Source organism: Quercus lobata, chromosome 3, assembly GCF_001633185.2.
Source record: "Quercus lobata isolate SW786 chromosome 3, ValleyOak3.0 Primary Assembly, whole genome shotgun sequence".
NCBI classification, from domain to species: domain Eukaryota; kingdom Viridiplantae; phylum Streptophyta; class Magnoliopsida; order Fagales; family Fagaceae; genus Quercus; species Quercus lobata.
In genome coordinates this window covers 22,329,262-22,347,605 of record NC_044906.1, presented here as the reverse complement: position 1 = coordinate 22,347,605, position 18,344 = coordinate 22,329,262, and the positions used below count along the sequence as shown (strand labels likewise).

At 36.3% G+C, this 18,344-nt stretch overlaps 1 protein-coding gene and 1 pseudogene across 5 annotated transcripts in view; one reads left to right on the top strand and one right to left on the bottom strand.

Annotated features, from left to right (window-relative positions):
- Window positions 1-10,231, top strand: part of LOC115979973 (protein MON2 homolog) — a 42,382-nt gene extending 32,151 nt beyond the window's left edge. For all 5 annotated transcript variants that reach the window (XM_031102098.1, XM_031102097.1, XM_031102100.1 and 2 more), the window contains 15 exons: window positions 1,925-2,064; window positions 2,168-2,340; window positions 3,623-3,751; window positions 3,851-3,936; window positions 4,029-4,144; window positions 4,262-4,374; window positions 4,580-4,703; window positions 5,787-5,908; window positions 6,809-6,989; window positions 7,070-7,298; window positions 7,681-8,005; window positions 8,489-8,628; window positions 9,118-9,242; window positions 9,334-9,538; window positions 9,798-10,231. In XM_031102098.1, coding sequence (XP_030957958.1) covers window positions 1,925-2,064; window positions 2,168-2,340; window positions 3,623-3,751; window positions 3,851-3,936; window positions 4,029-4,144; window positions 4,262-4,374; window positions 4,580-4,703; window positions 5,787-5,908; window positions 6,809-6,989; window positions 7,070-7,298; window positions 7,681-8,005; window positions 8,489-8,628; window positions 9,118-9,242; window positions 9,334-9,538; window positions 9,798-9,885 — 2,296 coding nt within the window. In that variant the 3' untranslated portion in view covers window positions 9,886-10,231. The remainder of the gene's footprint in view (window positions 1-1,924; window positions 2,065-2,167; window positions 2,341-3,622; window positions 3,752-3,850; window positions 3,937-4,028; window positions 4,145-4,261; window positions 4,375-4,579; window positions 4,704-5,786; window positions 5,909-6,808; window positions 6,990-7,069; window positions 7,299-7,680; window positions 8,006-8,488; window positions 8,629-9,117; window positions 9,243-9,333; window positions 9,539-9,797) is intronic.
- Window positions 10,232-13,050: 2,819 nt separating this feature from the next.
- On the bottom strand, window positions 13,051-15,383 carry LOC115979615 (annotated as a pseudogene).
- Window positions 15,384-18,344: the final 2,961 nt, after the last annotated feature.

Below are 18,344 nucleotides of genomic sequence, written 5' to 3'. Positions count from 1 at the left end.
TTACATTTTCAAACCCCATGGTTTAAAATGTAAGTTTGAAAAAACTTTTTCTTTATTTCAATGTCTTTCTTAAATGCATGTATGTATGTGCAAAATTCTGACTTTCCTTTTTTAAGTTATGATGTTATTGATGTTTAAATCATATAATTTGGTATTGCTTTTTGGTTGGTGGAATTAGTTAAGGAAGCACTTGTCTAATATTTGGAATTTAGTTTCGTTGTGCTTATTGTGGTGTCTTTGGAAGGAGCGCAATTGGTGGACTTTTGAGGACTGGGATAGTTCTGGAGATTAGTTGCTTGCTTCTTTTAGTGTATCTCTATTCGACTGGTCTCGGGCTTGGAGACTCATATCTAGTGATTCTCTCCCTTTGTTCCTTTGTTTTCTCTCTTCTTTTGTAATCAATAAATTCTTCGTTTTCTTCTCTTCTTTGTTTCTTTCTTTTCTTTGTAAATTTTGGTTTGCTTTGTGCTTTTCATGCATAAACTAGCCTTTTGCATAAATTGTGGTGTCTTTGGAAGGAGTTGGTGGACTTTTGAGGACTTGGACAACTCCGGAGATCAGTTGCTTGCTTCTTTTAGTTTATCTCTATTCGACTAGTCTTGGGCTTGGAGACTCACATCTAGTGATTCTCTCCCTTTGTTCCTTTGTTCTCTCCTCTTTTGTAATTAATTTTCTTCTTTGTTTTCTTCTCCTCTTTGTTTCTTTCTTTTCTTTGTAAATTTTGGTTTGCTTTGTGCTTTTCATGCATAAACTAGCCTTATGAATGTACGTCTTTCTTACTTATATATAAAAAAAACATATAATTTGGTATCACATGCAAAAATGAAATCCTCTAAATTCTTTTAGTGTGATGACATCTTATTGCCTTGGCATGCATTTTGCATCTTGGCGAGAATGATGTACACCACAAAGTGTTCTTCTCAGCTGAGACAGCCTTTCATTTTTGGTTTCACTAATCTCAAAATTTTTTTTTCTTCATTTTAAGAAAATTTCAATGCATGTGTATGGGAAGGGAATAAACAATACCATGCTTCAAAATGTGCTACAAAAAATTTAGTTTTGTAGTTGTATAAGAAACCAAGCAGGCCAAGGGACAACCATATTTAAGGGCATATGTTGAAGCTATGACATCAGAGTTGAAATTTGATAGGACATTAATTTAACTGTTGATATTTGTAATTACTCTTATCTCCCTGTGGTCCTTTGTTGCTGCAATTGATGAATTGTTGCAAAATATAGAACCCTAGGACATCATGCTTAACTGATTCTTTGGCAAGTAAACTTGATCATGGGTCAGGTGGCACACCCCATACAACAAGCCTGGTTATCATTTCACGGGATTGGGCAAATATGTGGGGTCATGGAGCTGGTCGGATTTAAAGCCTTAGGCAGCAAATATAAACAAATTGTTGAGGGTATATATTGAGTCCCCCTCCTCCCTTTTCCTCTCTCCCTATCCATAAATAATGCCTTTGAAGCCTTCTGGAGGTGCAACCTTGAAGTTCTCTTTCTCTAGAAATGAAACTATGAAAAATGTATCTTTGAAAATGAATTATGTTGTGCATTATTATTATTATTTTTGGGTGTGAGTATAAAGGGAGCAAAGAAGCAAAAGTGTTCTCCCTGTAGGCATTAGGCTTAAAGAATAAATAAGAGGCTTAGGCTGGGCTCCATTGAGCGGGCTAGGGCTGGGCCTACGTTTCAACATTAGGTCCTATCTCCTGGGCAGGCCAGGTGCAGGCCTTCTTGATTGTGCCTGAATCTAGGCTGAGTCCTGCCCTAAACCCAGCCAGGCCAGCAAAATGGACAGGTCTATTTGTGAGCAAGGGCTTATTTAAGATATGGTCTCATTGCAAAATGCAGAATTTTGAGTAACACTGTTAAAAACCTGTTGGTCATACCAGTATATATCTGAATACTGCAGATGTGTAGATGTGACTGGAGCCTACAGTGCTCAAATGACAGAGTTGAATATAAGCTTGACTGCAATAGGCCTTTTGTGGACTGCGACTGATTTCATTGCAAAGGGGCTGGTCCATGGGCCTGTGGAGGAAAAGGAAACAGGTTAAATTGCCTTTGTAAACTTATTAGGGCATAATTTTCCTTTTCTGTATATTCATAAAATTTGACTTCTGTTTTTGCTTGTGTAACTTTTCTGGAACTTCAGATGTGCATTCTATTCCAAATCAAACAGATGGTGAAAATGAAGAAGAACAAGCACTTGTCATTTCTGATAGTGTGAATGACCAAACTCCCTTGATAAATGTGGTTGACAGTGACAAATTACTGTTCTCTGTTTTCTCGTTACTTCAAAAGCTGGGAGCTGATGAGAGGCCAGAGGTAGGATATCATGTCTCTAATAATGAATTTTTTTGTACTTGTTAGAATTATGTGGTTAAATAATTAAATCCAACATCTGCTAATAGCTTAAGCTTTTGGAGAATCAGTAATTTAATGGTATCAAAGCAAGAGGTCCTGAGTTTGATCCCTGTCTCCTGCACTCTACCTCTCATTTATAATCCCACGTGTTGGCCTCACCTATTAAAAGGTAGTTTAAGCCCACATGTGAGGGGGAGTGTTAGAATTATGTGGTTAAATGATTAAATCCATCATCTCCTAATAACTTAAGTTTTTGGGAGAATCAGTAATTTAATAGTACTAATAAAATGTCTTTCCATTTTTATTGGTGATTGATCTAAAAAGAAAGGCCATAATACACCAATTGATGGCACTAATGTTGCAGTAACTGATGTCCTAGATGTTGTTTCTTTGATGCTTCTCCTATTTTCATAATAGAACATGCTTGATGATTTATCACTTATAGCATCATAAGAGTATTAATGGTGATGCAAGGGATGTGATGGGCTGTTTGTGCATGGTTTAGAAACAATGAAAGGGCTGAGTTACTTAGAACAAATTGATAGGTGGATAAGTACCTCTGCAAGAGCACTTAGTTCCAAATAGCACACAAAGGCTAACAATTCATTCAATTACCAAAACTGATTTACAAAGAGCTTACATTCTCCTACTTATACTAGTTGTTTGGCATTGGCAGCCTCTAGATGGTTGATAAGTGTCTAAATCCTATAGGCTAATGCTTAAGAAATCTTCTAACTAACTAACTAACTAACTAACTAATTAGTTACAAGTGGATTAGGATATAGGCATATAGTTGCTTGAAATGCCCTGCATCAAATGGCTTAAAAATTAGTTCAGTTTGCTTGAGGGTGCTATTAAGTTTCCTTTGCCAGATATTTTATCATCTGAATATTCAGGCCTAGTTTGGTGTTGCAATGTAGTGAGCCTTCTCTTCTGTGAATAATTTTTGGCAAATTCTGTGCGTGTTTGTCATCATATAAAAAAGCACTTTGTGCATCCGATAAAAGCTGAAGAGTAGTCAGAACAGAGAGGTTGAAAGTTGAGCTTTTCCAGATTTTAAACAACTTTCTCTTACACTTCTGATTGCATAATTATGTATTATCTGTTGCAGTTTTTCCATTTATTTTTGCATGTTGGCTACATTTCCTGCCTCCAATGAAGGTGTTTGTGTAGCAACTACACTGTTGTGGCTGTTTTGTAAAATAGTTTTTTAATTCATGGCTAAATGCATTCTACTTTGCAGGTCAGGAATTCAGCTGTCAGGACACTTTTTCAAACTCTTGGAAGTTATGGGCAAAAACTATCAAAAAGTATGTGGGAGGATTGTCTTTGGAATTATGTTTTCCCTACATTAGATCGTGCTTCTCACATGGTAAGCTGAATTGGTATTTTAATATTAAGTTCAGAGCTTTTTTACTGTCTGTGCTAATCTATTTTGATTACCCCCCTACCCCCCTCCCCAATATATTAGGCTGCTACTTCATCAAAAGATGAATGGCATGGGAAAGAACTGGGAACTCGTGGAGGAAAAGCAGTTCACATGCTCATACATCATAGGTAAATGAAGTTTAGAACCTTAACCTTGATTTGGAAACTTTCTTATCTCCCTCAATTATGCAAACATATTCTTATATTTGATGAATTTGCAGTCGAAACACAGCTCAGAAACAGTGGGATGAGACACTTGTACTGGTCCTGGGTGGAGTAGCGCGTATATTACGTTCTTTCTTTCCTTTTCTCAGAATCTTAAACAATTTCTGGTCAGGTAGGTTCACTTTCAAATCTTTCTGTATCATGCATTTTATTGTACTTTCTTTTTCTTTTCATTTTTTATTTCTTTTTATGAGTACCACAAACATCAGATCATGTTTCATTTCTGCAGGATGGGAAACTTTGCTTCTTTTTGTAAAGAATAGCATTTTAAATGGAAGTAAAGAGGTTGCTCTTGCAGCAATTAATTGCTTACAGACAACTGTTCTTTCTCATTCTCTTAAGGTAATCATTAAGCTGACAGATCTAGAGCTTCCGTTTTATTTGTAAGAAGTAAAATATGTTTGTCACATAAAAAAAAAAAAACGTGTTCCTAAAACTTCTACATCATCAATGATGCATTCTTTGAATTTTAATTAATATATATACAAAAGAGTAGCATCAATAAGATATGCTCATTTTTTAGCACTGAAAAAACTGCGTGAATCAGGGGAACTTGCCGAAACCATACCTTAACTCAGTACTTGATGCTTATGAGTTTGTTCTTCAGAAGTCACCAAACTACAGTGAAAATGCAGCTAGCAAGGTCAAGCAGGAGATTTTACATGGACTTGGTAATGCATTTATTCAACTTGGATTTTTTGTTAGATTCTGTGAATGCTCATGCATAATATGTAAGAAGCACAGACACAGCAACTGTATTGGACAATAATACGTTGGGGACACGTCTGCATGCATTTCTGTGGCATATTGGGAGAAAAAAGTAATTTTCTATTCTGGACATGGTCATGACACCACACTTTCTCTCTTGACCAGCCATCAGATCTCTGATTGCATGCGACAGAGTGCCAAGGATGATGGGGTGTTAATGTTTTCTACATAGAAAGATCCCTTCATTTTATATGGTTGATGAGCTCAAGCTCCAAAACTTTTTTGCATTTACCTAAGGGACTGATGTGAGTAAGATGAATTTCTCCAAGAAAGTTGGAGAGGAGTTGATTGAGAAAGATCGGAGAGATCATTGAGGAGGGGCATCGGACTTGTGAATGATTCCCCATTGGACTGAAATTCCCTGCTATAAAGTATGAAGTTACAGGGACCAAAATGCTTTGGTGTAAGTATGGAATTATAGTGGTCATGCACCTGCTCTCGAAAGGACTGGCTACCATTTGTTGGCCCAAATTGTATTTTTCCTTTTCTTTTAATTTTTAAAAACCACAAAGGCTTTTCAAAGTTCAATGGAGCACTGGCTGTGTCTACTGACCAAAAAACCTTGTTTTGCAGCTAAAACTACCATGCGTCACTGGGGTTTTTATTAAATTTAAATACAAAAACAAAACATTCAAACATTTTTATTGTTGTTATTATTCCTAAAACCTAAAGTATGCTTAAAGATATATAAATATACCTAAAAATATAATTAATTAATTAATTACTGTGTCTCTTTCCTGTCATGTCCTAGTCTTTATAAAATGTTGTTTTGCTGTGTCAATTGTGTAGTGCCCTGCATCCATGTTTGTGTCTGTGCTTACACCAAGCTCGAATGCAAGGAAATGGGGTATTAGATATATATCCTAACAACTAAGCAGAGTCCGTCTACGATGTAATTAAGGAGACTGTTAATGTTAGCTACTACAGTAGTTGTGGTTGAACCATCTTTTCAGAGTGCTTATGTTTTTCTTGATTTGTACAAACAGGAGAACTATATGTTCAAGCACAAAGGATGTTTGATGATAGCATGTACACACAATTGCTAGCAATCATAGATTTGGCGGTTAAGCAAGCCATAATAACTACTGATCACTTCGAATCTGAATTTGTAAGTAAAACTTTCGCACTGAACCCATTTCCTTGTTATTGTGCGTTTTTATTTTTTGGTTTGGTTTTTTAATTGCACTGTAGCAAGTATTTCTTGTTCATTTTCTTCTGTAAAGTTGAAGGATCTTCATAATTTCTCTGCCACCTTTGAGAAAGCACATGAGATTGTTTGAGAGTTATTGGTTTTACATAAGTTGTGTTTGTGATGTCAACAAGTAATTTCAGTGCTTTACATGAATGGAATGTGATACACGGCCCATACCAATTTCCATGTCCCTTCCTTAAATAATTATTTTCTTTCACATTACCTGGGTTTCTTTAGGATCCTAAGGGTCCACTGCATAAAGAAATTCACTGTAGGAATCTGTTTTGGCCTTCTTGTATTACCATTTTCTGTACTTTCATGTATTCTTGGCAAGTTTTGTTGGTTTAGCTGTTTGAATTATACTCTAAAATTGGGTCTTGGTCTGTGTTTTATATGGTAGAAGTGTAGTACTATAGTTTTGTAACAGCTCCCTTCACCTTTGTCTTATGTTCTCTACAAAAAGTGAAGGGAAGTAAGAAGAAAAAAACAAAAAATAAAATAGAGGAATGAAACTGGGATAAACAACATTTGAAATTAAGCATAGAGGTGAATTATAAGTTGGCTTACCAATTTGGCATACCAGTCTAGTATAGAGCATGAATTTGCCTCCCAAAAGTAAGAGTCCTTGTGGCCCTCTCATAAAGCTCTTCCTCTACCTTGCTGTGTGGGCTTAGGAAAGAGAATTATCATGTACATGTAACCATTTTTATCCAAGTGGTGTTACTAGTTACAAGAACCCTCAGAGAATATAATACTATTTTTTGTGAATTTCAACATATGAAATTCTTTCCCTTGAATTCTATGTTGCTTCTCTAGGGAAATGTTCCACCTGTACTACGCACTGTGTTGGAAATCTTACCTTTGTTATGTCCAACTGAGGACATTTCTTCAATGTGGCTTATTCTTCTTCGGGAGCTTTTGCTGTATCTTCCAAGATCTGAGTCTCCCTTAGAAAATGAGGAAGATGAGTCAGAGCACACAAGTGATCATATTCCAGGTATGAAAAAAAACTTGATGGAACCTTTAGTTTGATTTTAGTAACAAAAGGTTTAAAATTCATGCCTTCATTTTTCACAGATGCCCACGTGAAGATAAAAGATGATATACCTAACGGTACTACGTCCATATCCCTATCCAAAGTAGAAGCTACATCTCTGAGTTCTGGATCAACAACAGCTTTAACAGAAGGCATCCCGAGTTATCTGTTTGCTGAAAAGCTTGTTCCTGTAATGGTAGATCTTTTTCTACAGGCTCCAGAAATTGAAAAGCATATCATATTTCCCGAGTTAATTCAAAGTCTTGGAAGGTACTACTAACTACTGTAATCTGTTATGCTGATTTTGTACTCCAATCACACTATTTTAGAGAAGTGGTGGTTTTTACATAAAAGGTTAATGAATATACTATAGGGGGTTAATCTATTAGAATCTGATTCTAATAGATGAGTAATTGATGGGCCATGTGTGAACAATGACAGCACATTTCCTTTATAGTGACTGTTGTAGTGTATTTGATGTAATATATACAATGAATAACATGTATGACTAAATCGTTGATAATATACATTAAGTTGAGTGCCATGCCCCCTTATTATCATCCTTTTTAATAACTGTCTTATGTATTCCATGTTGATTTTAGGATTTAGACTACCTGTGCAAGTGCTTAACCAGATCAATTGTTTGCTTTAGGTGTATGATGACCAGGAGGGACAATCCAGACGGTGCACTATGGAGATTTGCTGTTGCAGACTTCAACCGCATTCTGGTTGATGATGTCAGCAGATTAACCTTAAATGGTGGACCAATTTCAAGTATCAGTAAACCTGCACGAACACGTATCTGGAAAGAAGTTGCAGATGTTTATGAAATATTCTTCGTTGGATATTGTGGGAGAGCTCTTCCTTCCAATTCTCTCTCACTTGTAGCACAAAAGGACGATGAGTTGCTTGAGATGACCATCTTAAACATTCTTGGTGACAACATTCTTAAGTCACCGATTGATGCCCCTTTAGATGTAATTTCCTCTCCTATCATTTTATTTCTTTATTTATTTATTTATTTTTTATGGTAGATAGAAATTATTTAACCAAAATGTTCTGATAGATATGATAGGATTTGAACCTATGGTGTTTGCTCCATGATAATTGCTCTTTATCATTAGGCCAAGATACTATCAATTGGGCTAACTGGACCCAATCATCAAATATATATATACTGGACCCACTTATGTGACCAAAACAGTCTGTGAATATATGTAGAGTGTAGTGGTTAGATTGGAGTGATTGTAAATCCCTGGGCCTTAGCCCTGCTGTTAAATAGTGGGGTCGGGATTGGGGTACATTTTGTGAAATGAAGGTGACAAGATGATTATGGACCATCTAATTTTAACATTCCAGATCAGACATGGAATTTTTCTGAATTTTTTATGGTCTTTGATGTTGAGAATTTCCTAAATTGGCTCATCTTCCCCTCCTAATACTGTTGCTGTTATTCACAGATTTTGCAACGACTAGTATCCACCTTGGACCGTTGTGCGTCACGCACATGCTCGTTGCCTGTTGAGACTGTGGAACTTATGCCTTCCCACTGTAGCAGATTTTCTTTAACTTGCTTACAGAAGTTATTTTCCTTGAGCAGGTAATTTATCGCAGAGGTTGATCCTTTACTTGACATATTAGTTTTCAATAATTAATTATGTGAACATTGAGTGTCATATTGCTTTGATATCTAATGTAATGGTTGACCATATGAAGAGAACTTGTTCAAATTCTGGTCTTTGGGGTAATTCCGGACTTCCAGTCTTTGATATTCTTGATTAGCCGCTTTACTGGAACCTGAATGCCATTGCCATTCTTTTTGTCACAACAGGTGACTCATGAAGTTATTTAGTATGATATTAATCTTTTAAACGAAATAAATGCCAGTGATTGGTCAGTTCCATCAACTAGAATAAACTTGTCTTTCTGCAGCTATTAATGTAAGACTCTTCCATTAGGCAACCTCAAAACCTGTACTTTTAAAGCCTTCTGTTGTTACTTTCAATTGAAACATCTTTAGAAATCTACAAAGCTCTGTTTTCCAATGCATTTTTATTCCAAATTTCACATACTACTATCTGTACCTCAGTTACAGCAAAGAAACCAATCATTGGAATTTGACAAGATCTGAAGTCAGCAAAATCTCAATCATGATGCTCGTGACCAGATGTGAGTACATCTTGAACAGATTTCTCACTGATGAGAATGACTTAGGTGCGTGTCTTCTTACAATATGTTGGGTTCCTCTAATGTTCATTTCACCTTCCAGATTATTCTCTTCTGAACCATCCTACTGTTCCTGCAGGTGAACGCCCGTTGCCAGCAGCTAGGCTCGAAGAAATAATATTTGTCCTTCAAGAACTGGCACGTCTGATTATTCATTTAGACACAGCATCCATCCTTCCTTTGCATCCACACTTGAAAAGTGGCCTAGCAGAGGAGGAAAGTCAAGACAAGCGTCCTCATCTGCTTGTTCTATTTCCCTCCTTCTGTGAGCTTGTTGTATCAAGGTAAGAGAGAATATCTTTCAGCAAAAAATTTTGTCACTAAAAAACTGGAGATATCTGCCATGTTTGAAATAATGTCAAAAAAGGAGAATTTATAAGGTATGAAAAAGGATGATGCCAGTAAGGTGCCACGATATACCTCGGCCACAATATATACAAGAGTTAAAAGTTATCATGATCTGCCTGGAACTGTGATAAGAAATTAAACATGAATTAATGTTTCCATGGAGTAGCTTATCCTTTTGATCCTTTTGATGAACAGGGAAGCACGAGTAAGAGAGCTAGTGCAAGTACTTCTCAGGCTCATCACACGAGAATTGGCACTTGAAAAGGTTAGCTTGGCCAGCTGAGTTGTGGAAGAATACACTTCTAAATGATTTAAACCTCAGTCACCTCACAACGTTATTTGTTTATAGAAGATTTAGGTCAGGAATTTTTCTCATCCTCCAATATTCAGAGTTGTATAGTAGTTTGTACATTATAGGGAAATTATCAATTTTGTTGTATATGATGTGGCGATTTTTTTTGAATTGTGAGCATGAGGTTAGCATTGGTCCTCTGTTTGCATGCAAGAGATGTATACAGTCCTATCGATTCAAAGAAAAATATTTTTGGAAAGCTTGCAACTAGCTCAATTTTGAGTAAGTTGACAGTGCAAATTAAAAATTAATTGAGCATGAGCTGAGGTTTCACTTTGTTTCTGTGCTTCACAATTACTTGCTACAATATTGAATTTTATAAAAGCTTAAAGCTACCCTGGAGTTTATAAATTATAATCATGAATATCCTGCTTTAGTTGAGTTGATTATGTTTTGCTGCACTTTGTTCAGTACTGTTTATCTTTTGGGTTCAGTTTTGATATCATGTATTTTTCTCTTTTGTCTCTCTTGGATGGCCGAGCATTGATGTTTAGAATAACAGAAGAAGAGAAGGGGTAAAGGTTGATTCTTTTGATGTTGCCCCACTGACATGTAACACAAGTTAAATGTGTGATGGGTACTCTATTCAAACCTTTAGTAAATAGTGTTGAAAATGAGGATAGCTATTGAAAAGAACAAGTTATCCTAATATTTCAAAAAATCTTAATCCTAAAAAAACGTTCTTTGCACGCTTAATGTATGTACTTCTGTATATACTGGTTGTTGTTTTTTTTTTTTTTTTTTTTTTAATTTAAAAAAAACTAAATTCACAACTGAATATGATATGCAATTGAGGGTATGTCAAGGCATGCAAGGAAAATGTGCAAATAAAGCGAACAAGAGTAAACGAATAACTGATGGCGAGAGCCATCAATCAAAGACAGCCAGCCCAATCTTCTCTTATCTAAAATTCAATGAGCAACATGTAATCCCTAAGAACGACATTGGAACTATGAAATGTCATCCAGTTTACCAATGTTGTGGAATGTGTTCGATACTGGTCTGCGAAGAGAAACACCATCAACTTATTTATATTAGCATTCATCAGAGGTTATATGACAGACCAAGCAACGCTTTGCCTTAGTTTGCCATGTATAAGGAGGTGGTTGAGCCTAGCAGGCCCAAAAAGGACTGGAGTTTGGACCATCCTGGGAGCCTTTGGGCCCGTGGCAAAGTCCATCTTCTAAGGCTCGTTAGAGATGAGATCTATCACCTGAAATAAATTTCGGCCCAAATTCCATGGAAGACCTCAGAATCCCTTTAATGGGTGTCGACTATTAGCCTTCCTTGGTCATCAAATCTAGGAGGGTCATTTACGGTCATAGCTGCCTCTCCAAGGGCACTTTTCCTTGACCAATCGGTTGATACAGTTCTCTTAAAAGAAGAGTAAGCCGATCGGCGATTGCCAATAACTCCTTCGTGTCAACATTTATTGCAACCCATCAACTGTCATTGATCATATCTCATAAGCTTACAATTTTGGGGGCAGCATCTCAATCGATGAAAAGGAACCAAATCCAGGGCTCTGCTTGCCTTATAAGCATCCATAGTCAAGCATCTATAGTCAAAAATTGATTAATAATGCAATCTTTTAATAGATGTGATAGAATTTCAACCTAGTTAATAATGTAATATTTTTAATAGATATGATAGAATTTCAACTTAAACTATACAATCAAATAGAAAAATTCCTAGGATGATTCAGGAATTTGAAATAGATCCATGGGAGTAAGGAGTTATTATTGAAAGATCTAAAACTGGAAATAAATCTTATAAATTTTATGAATATGAAATCATAGCCTAAAAAAGAAAATATAATCATGATCTAAAAGAAACGTATCCATTAGAAACATAGTATAAAAAAAAAATGGATCGATTGATTCATTCTAATTCATTGACTAAATCTTCTGGGAACTTTAAAAAGAATTATTTTGATTCAACATTCTCTGTTTTCAACTTGCCTAGTTGACTTATATATATTTGTATACCAATTAATTACATACTATCCCTAGTTACTTGTATCTCTTTTAGGAATCATAACCGATTTCATAAATCTATGGAGTTCCTAAAAGAATTTTTTTATTATTCATTATTAATATGAATCAAGGATTTCGTATATAACTAGAACGACCCTCACAAATTGCAAATACTAATGTGTTAAGAATTAATCGGATTGAAGTTATCACGTCATCATTTACTGGGATCGAAATATCAGCGAGATTTGGGTCACAATTTGTATCGATTAAACAAATCGTTGGAATTTTGTCCTCTCTATGATGATTTAATATTAATTTTTGGTATAGGCGGAATTTAAATCCCAAATTCTTTTATTTGATGACAAAAAACTTTACATCATAACGTCTTTAACTACTTCCCTCCAATAATAAGATCGAGTTGTGCTAAATATCGTTCTTTCTTAGTAAATAACCGAAGAACCTTCTCAAATAACTTATCTACAATATTAATTATATTTCTAAGAAGAGTTCTTTGAGTAGGAGCTCAATAGCCACCCTGGTACACAGCCCTAGAGGAGGTGGAGGTTGTCGAACCTAACCACCTAGAGGGGGAGGAGAGGGGAGAGGAGGCTGAAGTATTCATCCAAACATATCATTAATGAATTTAAAATATAATCTAAGAGGAGGGGAGAAGTGGGATCGATGCTCAATCTTTCTATGCTTGCAAAGCAAGGTTGACAGGTATATATGAGAACGACCCCAATCCCTTCCAGTCAAGATTTTCAAAGCCGAGTACTGTGCAAATTCCCATTGTCTTGAGATTCAACTGAAAGCTAGGGAGTCATGCATGTGTGGTGGAGAAAGTGTTGGTATATTTGGGTGACTATCTACCTGAAGTCTCAGACCAGGTCAGAGTCCTCTCTCCTAGTAGTGGAATTAATAGACCCCAATACAAAATGGTAGAACATTCTGCTCATCCAAAGGTGTTTAACTAGAAGGACGTGGAAATAATTAGCAAAATCCTAATATACCAGAATTGTGAATTTGGGCTTACATCAAAACTAACCTAAAGATGAGATTTTTAACTAGTTGATTAAAACTCAATTTATTCATACTCATTGATTATGAGACAAGGAGATAAGAGAGAGAGAAAGGAAAAAAGACCTACTACGGCCACAATAGTAACATAAATCAAGTGAGGCATGCAGTAATCCAAAAAAAAAAAACTTTGTTTGGTTTAAACCCCTTGATCAGCCTCTCTCCCGAGAGATGCTAATTTAGTCTGGTTGATCCTAGCGGCTGCTGCCACGGATGCTGCCACGCCTGTAGGATGAGTGGTCAAGTATGGATCATTCCGCATCTCTGCACCGGTCACCCCCTCAGCATCTCGGCGTGTTACTGGTCTGTCAGATGGCAACTTCGAAGTTGCATCCTGCATGCATAAAAATGGTGTTATTTAGCACTCACCCTTGGTATGAAACTCTCTTTAATATCGGCAAATAAATTTAAAAAAGCACATTTCATTTAATCTTCTTATTTTGTGAAAGACATATCAGACTTTGGATTATTTGTTTTACAAGTAAATTCTACAAAGATATGGCAACATTGATGTGAAGTTTTTCATCGATTTTAAGAAATAAATTAAAATTTTTAAAAAGTTACTAGTAGATCAAATGTGTATGACTTGGTAACATTGACTTGTAATTTAATGAAACTGGATCATTCTTTTACAGACACTCCAAATGTGAGCATAATATTATCTTTTAAACAATTGAGATCAAAATTTTAACTCATCAAAATTAGATAGTGTTTGTAACTTCAAAAGACAAAATTTTTTCATTAATTAACACCAATTAAAATAATACCCCCTTTTTTTTCATATATTTGGTAGTAACAATATTAGTGACAAGTATATTGGGTTTTCATTCTCACACATTCACAATTTTAATTCTCTTTTTTATCACATCAATTTATTTGTATTAAAATGTTGATATTTCTATATTAATTATAGATATGTGTATGAAATATTAAATCTATCTGTGAAATAACATTTTCTCGTTAAAATATATTACTGCTAGAATATCGGTAAGTTTTGTCTTTTCCTCGGTGCTTGTTGCTCTGGCATTTAAACTTGCAGCTGACTGGGCTGCGGCTGCAACCCCACCTGGGACTATGTTGATTCGCCCTGTTGCTCTAACTTCGGCTGCCTGAATAGCAGCGGCATCACTCCGGTCCACGGGCTTCTGCCCGGCTGTCATGGCAGTAGCTTCGAGTGCTTCACCAATTGTGATTGCACCACCACGCCCCACCATCACCACCTGATTGTTCAAATATGGCTGGTGGTGCCAATGGAGCTCTTTGGCTGTATTGATCAACAACCTAGACTCATCAAAATATTACACATTTCAATCGATTAGGTACCAAAAAAAAGTTATGCACAAGAACCAACATAGACAACAGGATTACATTGTTATGAACAAAAAAAGAAATGGGAAGCTTAGTGCACCTGGACGATCCTTCCCCCTCTCTCTTTTCACACTAAATTATTAAGGTATATCCTTTTGTTGTGTGTTGCACTGTTTACAAATCAATCACTGCCATATCTCATTAACTGTACTTGGAGAAAGGTAAGATGAAAATAAAATGAGTTCATTTTTCTATCATACTCACGAAAACGTACTAAACCCACAAAGTGCCACATCTAAAAAAAAAAAAAAATTAGTATTTTTTTTTTATATAAGAATTAAAAAAAAATGTTAATTACCATAGGAAAGGAAGAGTTCAAAAATATTTGAACTCTGAATTTGATAAGTATTTCTTGTACGAAATATTATATTTAAAATGACATTATCTAGTAATGGACTCAATAAGTTGAATTTACAAACAATTAAGTCTATGACAAGACAAATTTCACAATTACACGCTTAAAAAAAAACTTGTAGAATTTATTGTGCCTGTCTAAATTTTTTTTTTCACAGTCTGAGTTGTCCAATGACTGGACCAGTAATTTGAGTTTGATTTCAGTTTTTAGGGGGGCCAGCAGGACACATAAGACTCCAGTGAAATTTTGTGTATCAAATAGACTCACATCATATAAACACACTATACATGGAAGATGTATATGTGCATAAACTTAAACTGTGCTCAAATCACCTGTCCGCCGATTGACTCGGTGATTACACGCTTCCCAGGAAGATCAGTCTCGGTGATACTCACACCACCAAGACCGGCATCATAACTCATATCATTATGATCCACAAGGCCAGCTCTCTCGTTGCGCATGGCGGCCGATTGCATGGTTGCGGCTGCACCACCCTTCTGGATATGCCCAAGTATTGTGTTCTCCGCCGTCTGCATCAGCGCTGCATCTCCTGGTGCCACTGTCTTCTCCGCAAGTTCTCCTTGGATTGGGAATACATCGCCATATTTGATGGGTTCTTGCTCAGACTTCTGTGACTGTTCTTGGCTCATCTTTCTACTTTTTTTGTTTGTTTGTTTTGATTTCTGGGTTCAAATTTGAAGTTTAGTCTAGATTGAAAAAGTGTCAAAGAGTGAAATGGGCTAGAGGAGAGAAGGGAATATGAGGGTTGGGATTATTATACGTGCATGAGGCATGCAACTTTTGGACACGTGGGTTTCTGTGAAGTGAAAGGTGGCAATATATTTGGAACAGAGTTTTGGGTTTGCCAGAACACTAGGCGAATTCTTAGGAGTACTTTTGGTTCCAAAGTGTTTTGTGGGTAAGAGGGTTTATGTTGATGGAGGTGGTGGATGACAAGTGGCATTTGGGCATAAAGATGGTGACTGAGTCTGCGTGAATAGAGGCTGGGTCTGGTTAAGGGTCGTATAATTTTGATTTTTGACTCGTTTAAATTTTGTGGTATTGTGGGCATGATTGATACAATTCCATTTGACTTCGAAATTTATTTCCTTCTTGAATTCTTAATTATAAGTTTATAAGTTATAACACTAATTTTTGTTACACTACCATTCACACACACTGTGAAATCACATTTAAAAAAAATCCTATTATGATTAATGAGATGATGAAATTGTGTTTTCAAAATATGATTCTAGCTATAGTTGGTGTGACATTGTGTGTTTCATATACAGTGGGTAACTATCACAACTTTATAATGCTAATCATTGTGAAAGTATTTCGGAAAACATGAATTTAATAAGATACATGATTGATTAAAGCAAAAAAAGAAAGTACTTGTTAATAATCATTCTACATCAATTTTTTTTTTAAAAAAACCTGAAAATCTGAAAATCTATTTTCTATGATATTTTCTTTACATAGGGATGGCTTAAAAGCCCAAAGTTCATGACTCCACTACACGAAGTGAGCTCGAAACCTGAAAATCTATTACTTCATGGAATGGGCTTAAGAGCCTAGATTTTTGGCAAAAATGGCTCATTAGCATTAATTTTTGAAATATTTAGCAACAGAGCACTGTTTCGGAAATAATTGGGGATATACCACTTTTTGTGGTACTCGAGCTTGCTGAGCTCGAGTACTCCATTTCTCTGTTCTAGCGTGGCACCTGACGTTGGCATCTGAGTTTAAAAAATAAACTTGGTACCCGAGCTCATGAAGCTCGAGTACTGCTCAGCCATGTCTCCCTTTTACCCCACACTTAAACCATCTGTTACCCACAATACCCAACCAAGAACAGAGCAAAACATACCCACAAACACAAAACCTCTTGATCTCGCTATCTCCCTCTCTCAATCTCGCTATCTCCCTCATCTCCCTCTCTCAATCTAAAGCTATTTCCACACAAATACTCTCATTCTTCCTCTCAATCTTGCAAACACTCTTCACCCTCACCCTTACCAGAACACAGTCTCACTCTCACTCTCACTCTCACTCTCACTCTCACTTACACCTAAACGTTCAAACCCTCACACCCTCACACCATCGGCGGCAGAAATTAAAAACGTCGTTGTGATCGCTTTCGCGTATCGATGATGGTCGGGGGAGTGGAATCGTGGTCTCCGTCGCCGTCGCGCCTTAGGGAATAGGAGAAGGGAAAGTGGTGGTTGTTGGAGGAGCGATGGTAATGGCCTTTTCCGTTGGGTGACAGTGGTGCGACGTCGTCTTCGTCCTCATCTTCTTCTTCGCCCTTTCTTCTCCTTGTCTTCGACCAATTAGGGTTTTCAATTTCATTTCACAGAGTCGCCACGCGGACCATTTCCCCTTCAATGGCGCTTTGTAAGCTCTCTCTCTCCGAAAAATTTGAGTTCTTTTTCTCTTAATTTTCACTAATCCAACTGGTTTTGGCGCTGCAATTCCATGTCTTGGTTTTTGTTTTAAATTTTCAAGAAATTTCATACTTTTTTGAATTTTGGTGCATAATGTGTTGTGAAGAACTTAGCATGTTGATTTTTTTGAAAGAAGTTCTAATTTTTTTATCTGGGTTTTAGTTTTTGGTGAATAATGTGTTGTGAAGAACTTAGCTAGTTTGATTGTGTGGGTGCTGTGAGGTTGTGTTGGTGAATTTGGAACTTAGTGTGTTTGAATGAAAAATTGGAAGCACTGAAGGCTGAAGGTATAAATCTTGGACTTTTATAGTTTTTTTTTTTTTTTTTTTACAGAAGTGATAGAAGACTTTTATAGCTTTAAATTGCACTAATAATGTAAACTTACGTTATAGACAAACAAATCCACATTATTAAACCCCCAGCATTCATTGTAAATGAAAAGAGATACTACTACAGATCTATCATTTAACAAAATGGCGATTTCCACTAAAAAAAGAAAGAAAGAAGGGGGGCATTGTTAGTACGGACCAAATTAAGATAAGATGGACCACATAATTGTCTTTGGGGTGACACAAGAATTGTGTTTCCTGCATGTGCTTCATGATTCTCTTAATGTATAAATTCAGTTTAGGATTCTATTATTGAAAAGGAGATCATTACTAGAATAAGTACACCTCACAGCAAAAAAAAGGTTAGTCCATAATTAAGGTTGTGGGGTGTGTATTCTCTGGGAAAAAGAAAAAGGTTTTGAGGGTGCGCATCCCCTGCCCATCTCACCCTAAAATCCATATTTTTCATGTTTCCTGTCTTGTTTGTCCTCATATGTCCAAGCTGACCACATGCCCCACAAACAAAACTCTCTCTTGCAGATTTCTTGTCCTTAAAAACCTTGACTTTATCTCCCGATATTTTGATTTTCTTACTGACTAGACCAACACTTGTGATATCATTCTTTTTCGTTAAAGCTTTCACCTAAAGCTTTCCATACTTGCCTTTTTTCGCAATAACATTTTCTACCTCATTCATGTCTTTATTAAATATCTCTTTGGAAGAATAGGACCCATCAGGTTGGGCAGTACTGACAATTTGCTTGATCCGATTTGTGTTCTCAAAACCAAAACTTGGTTGCAAGCCCAAAGCCAGCCCTGTTTCCTCCCTCACAACTTT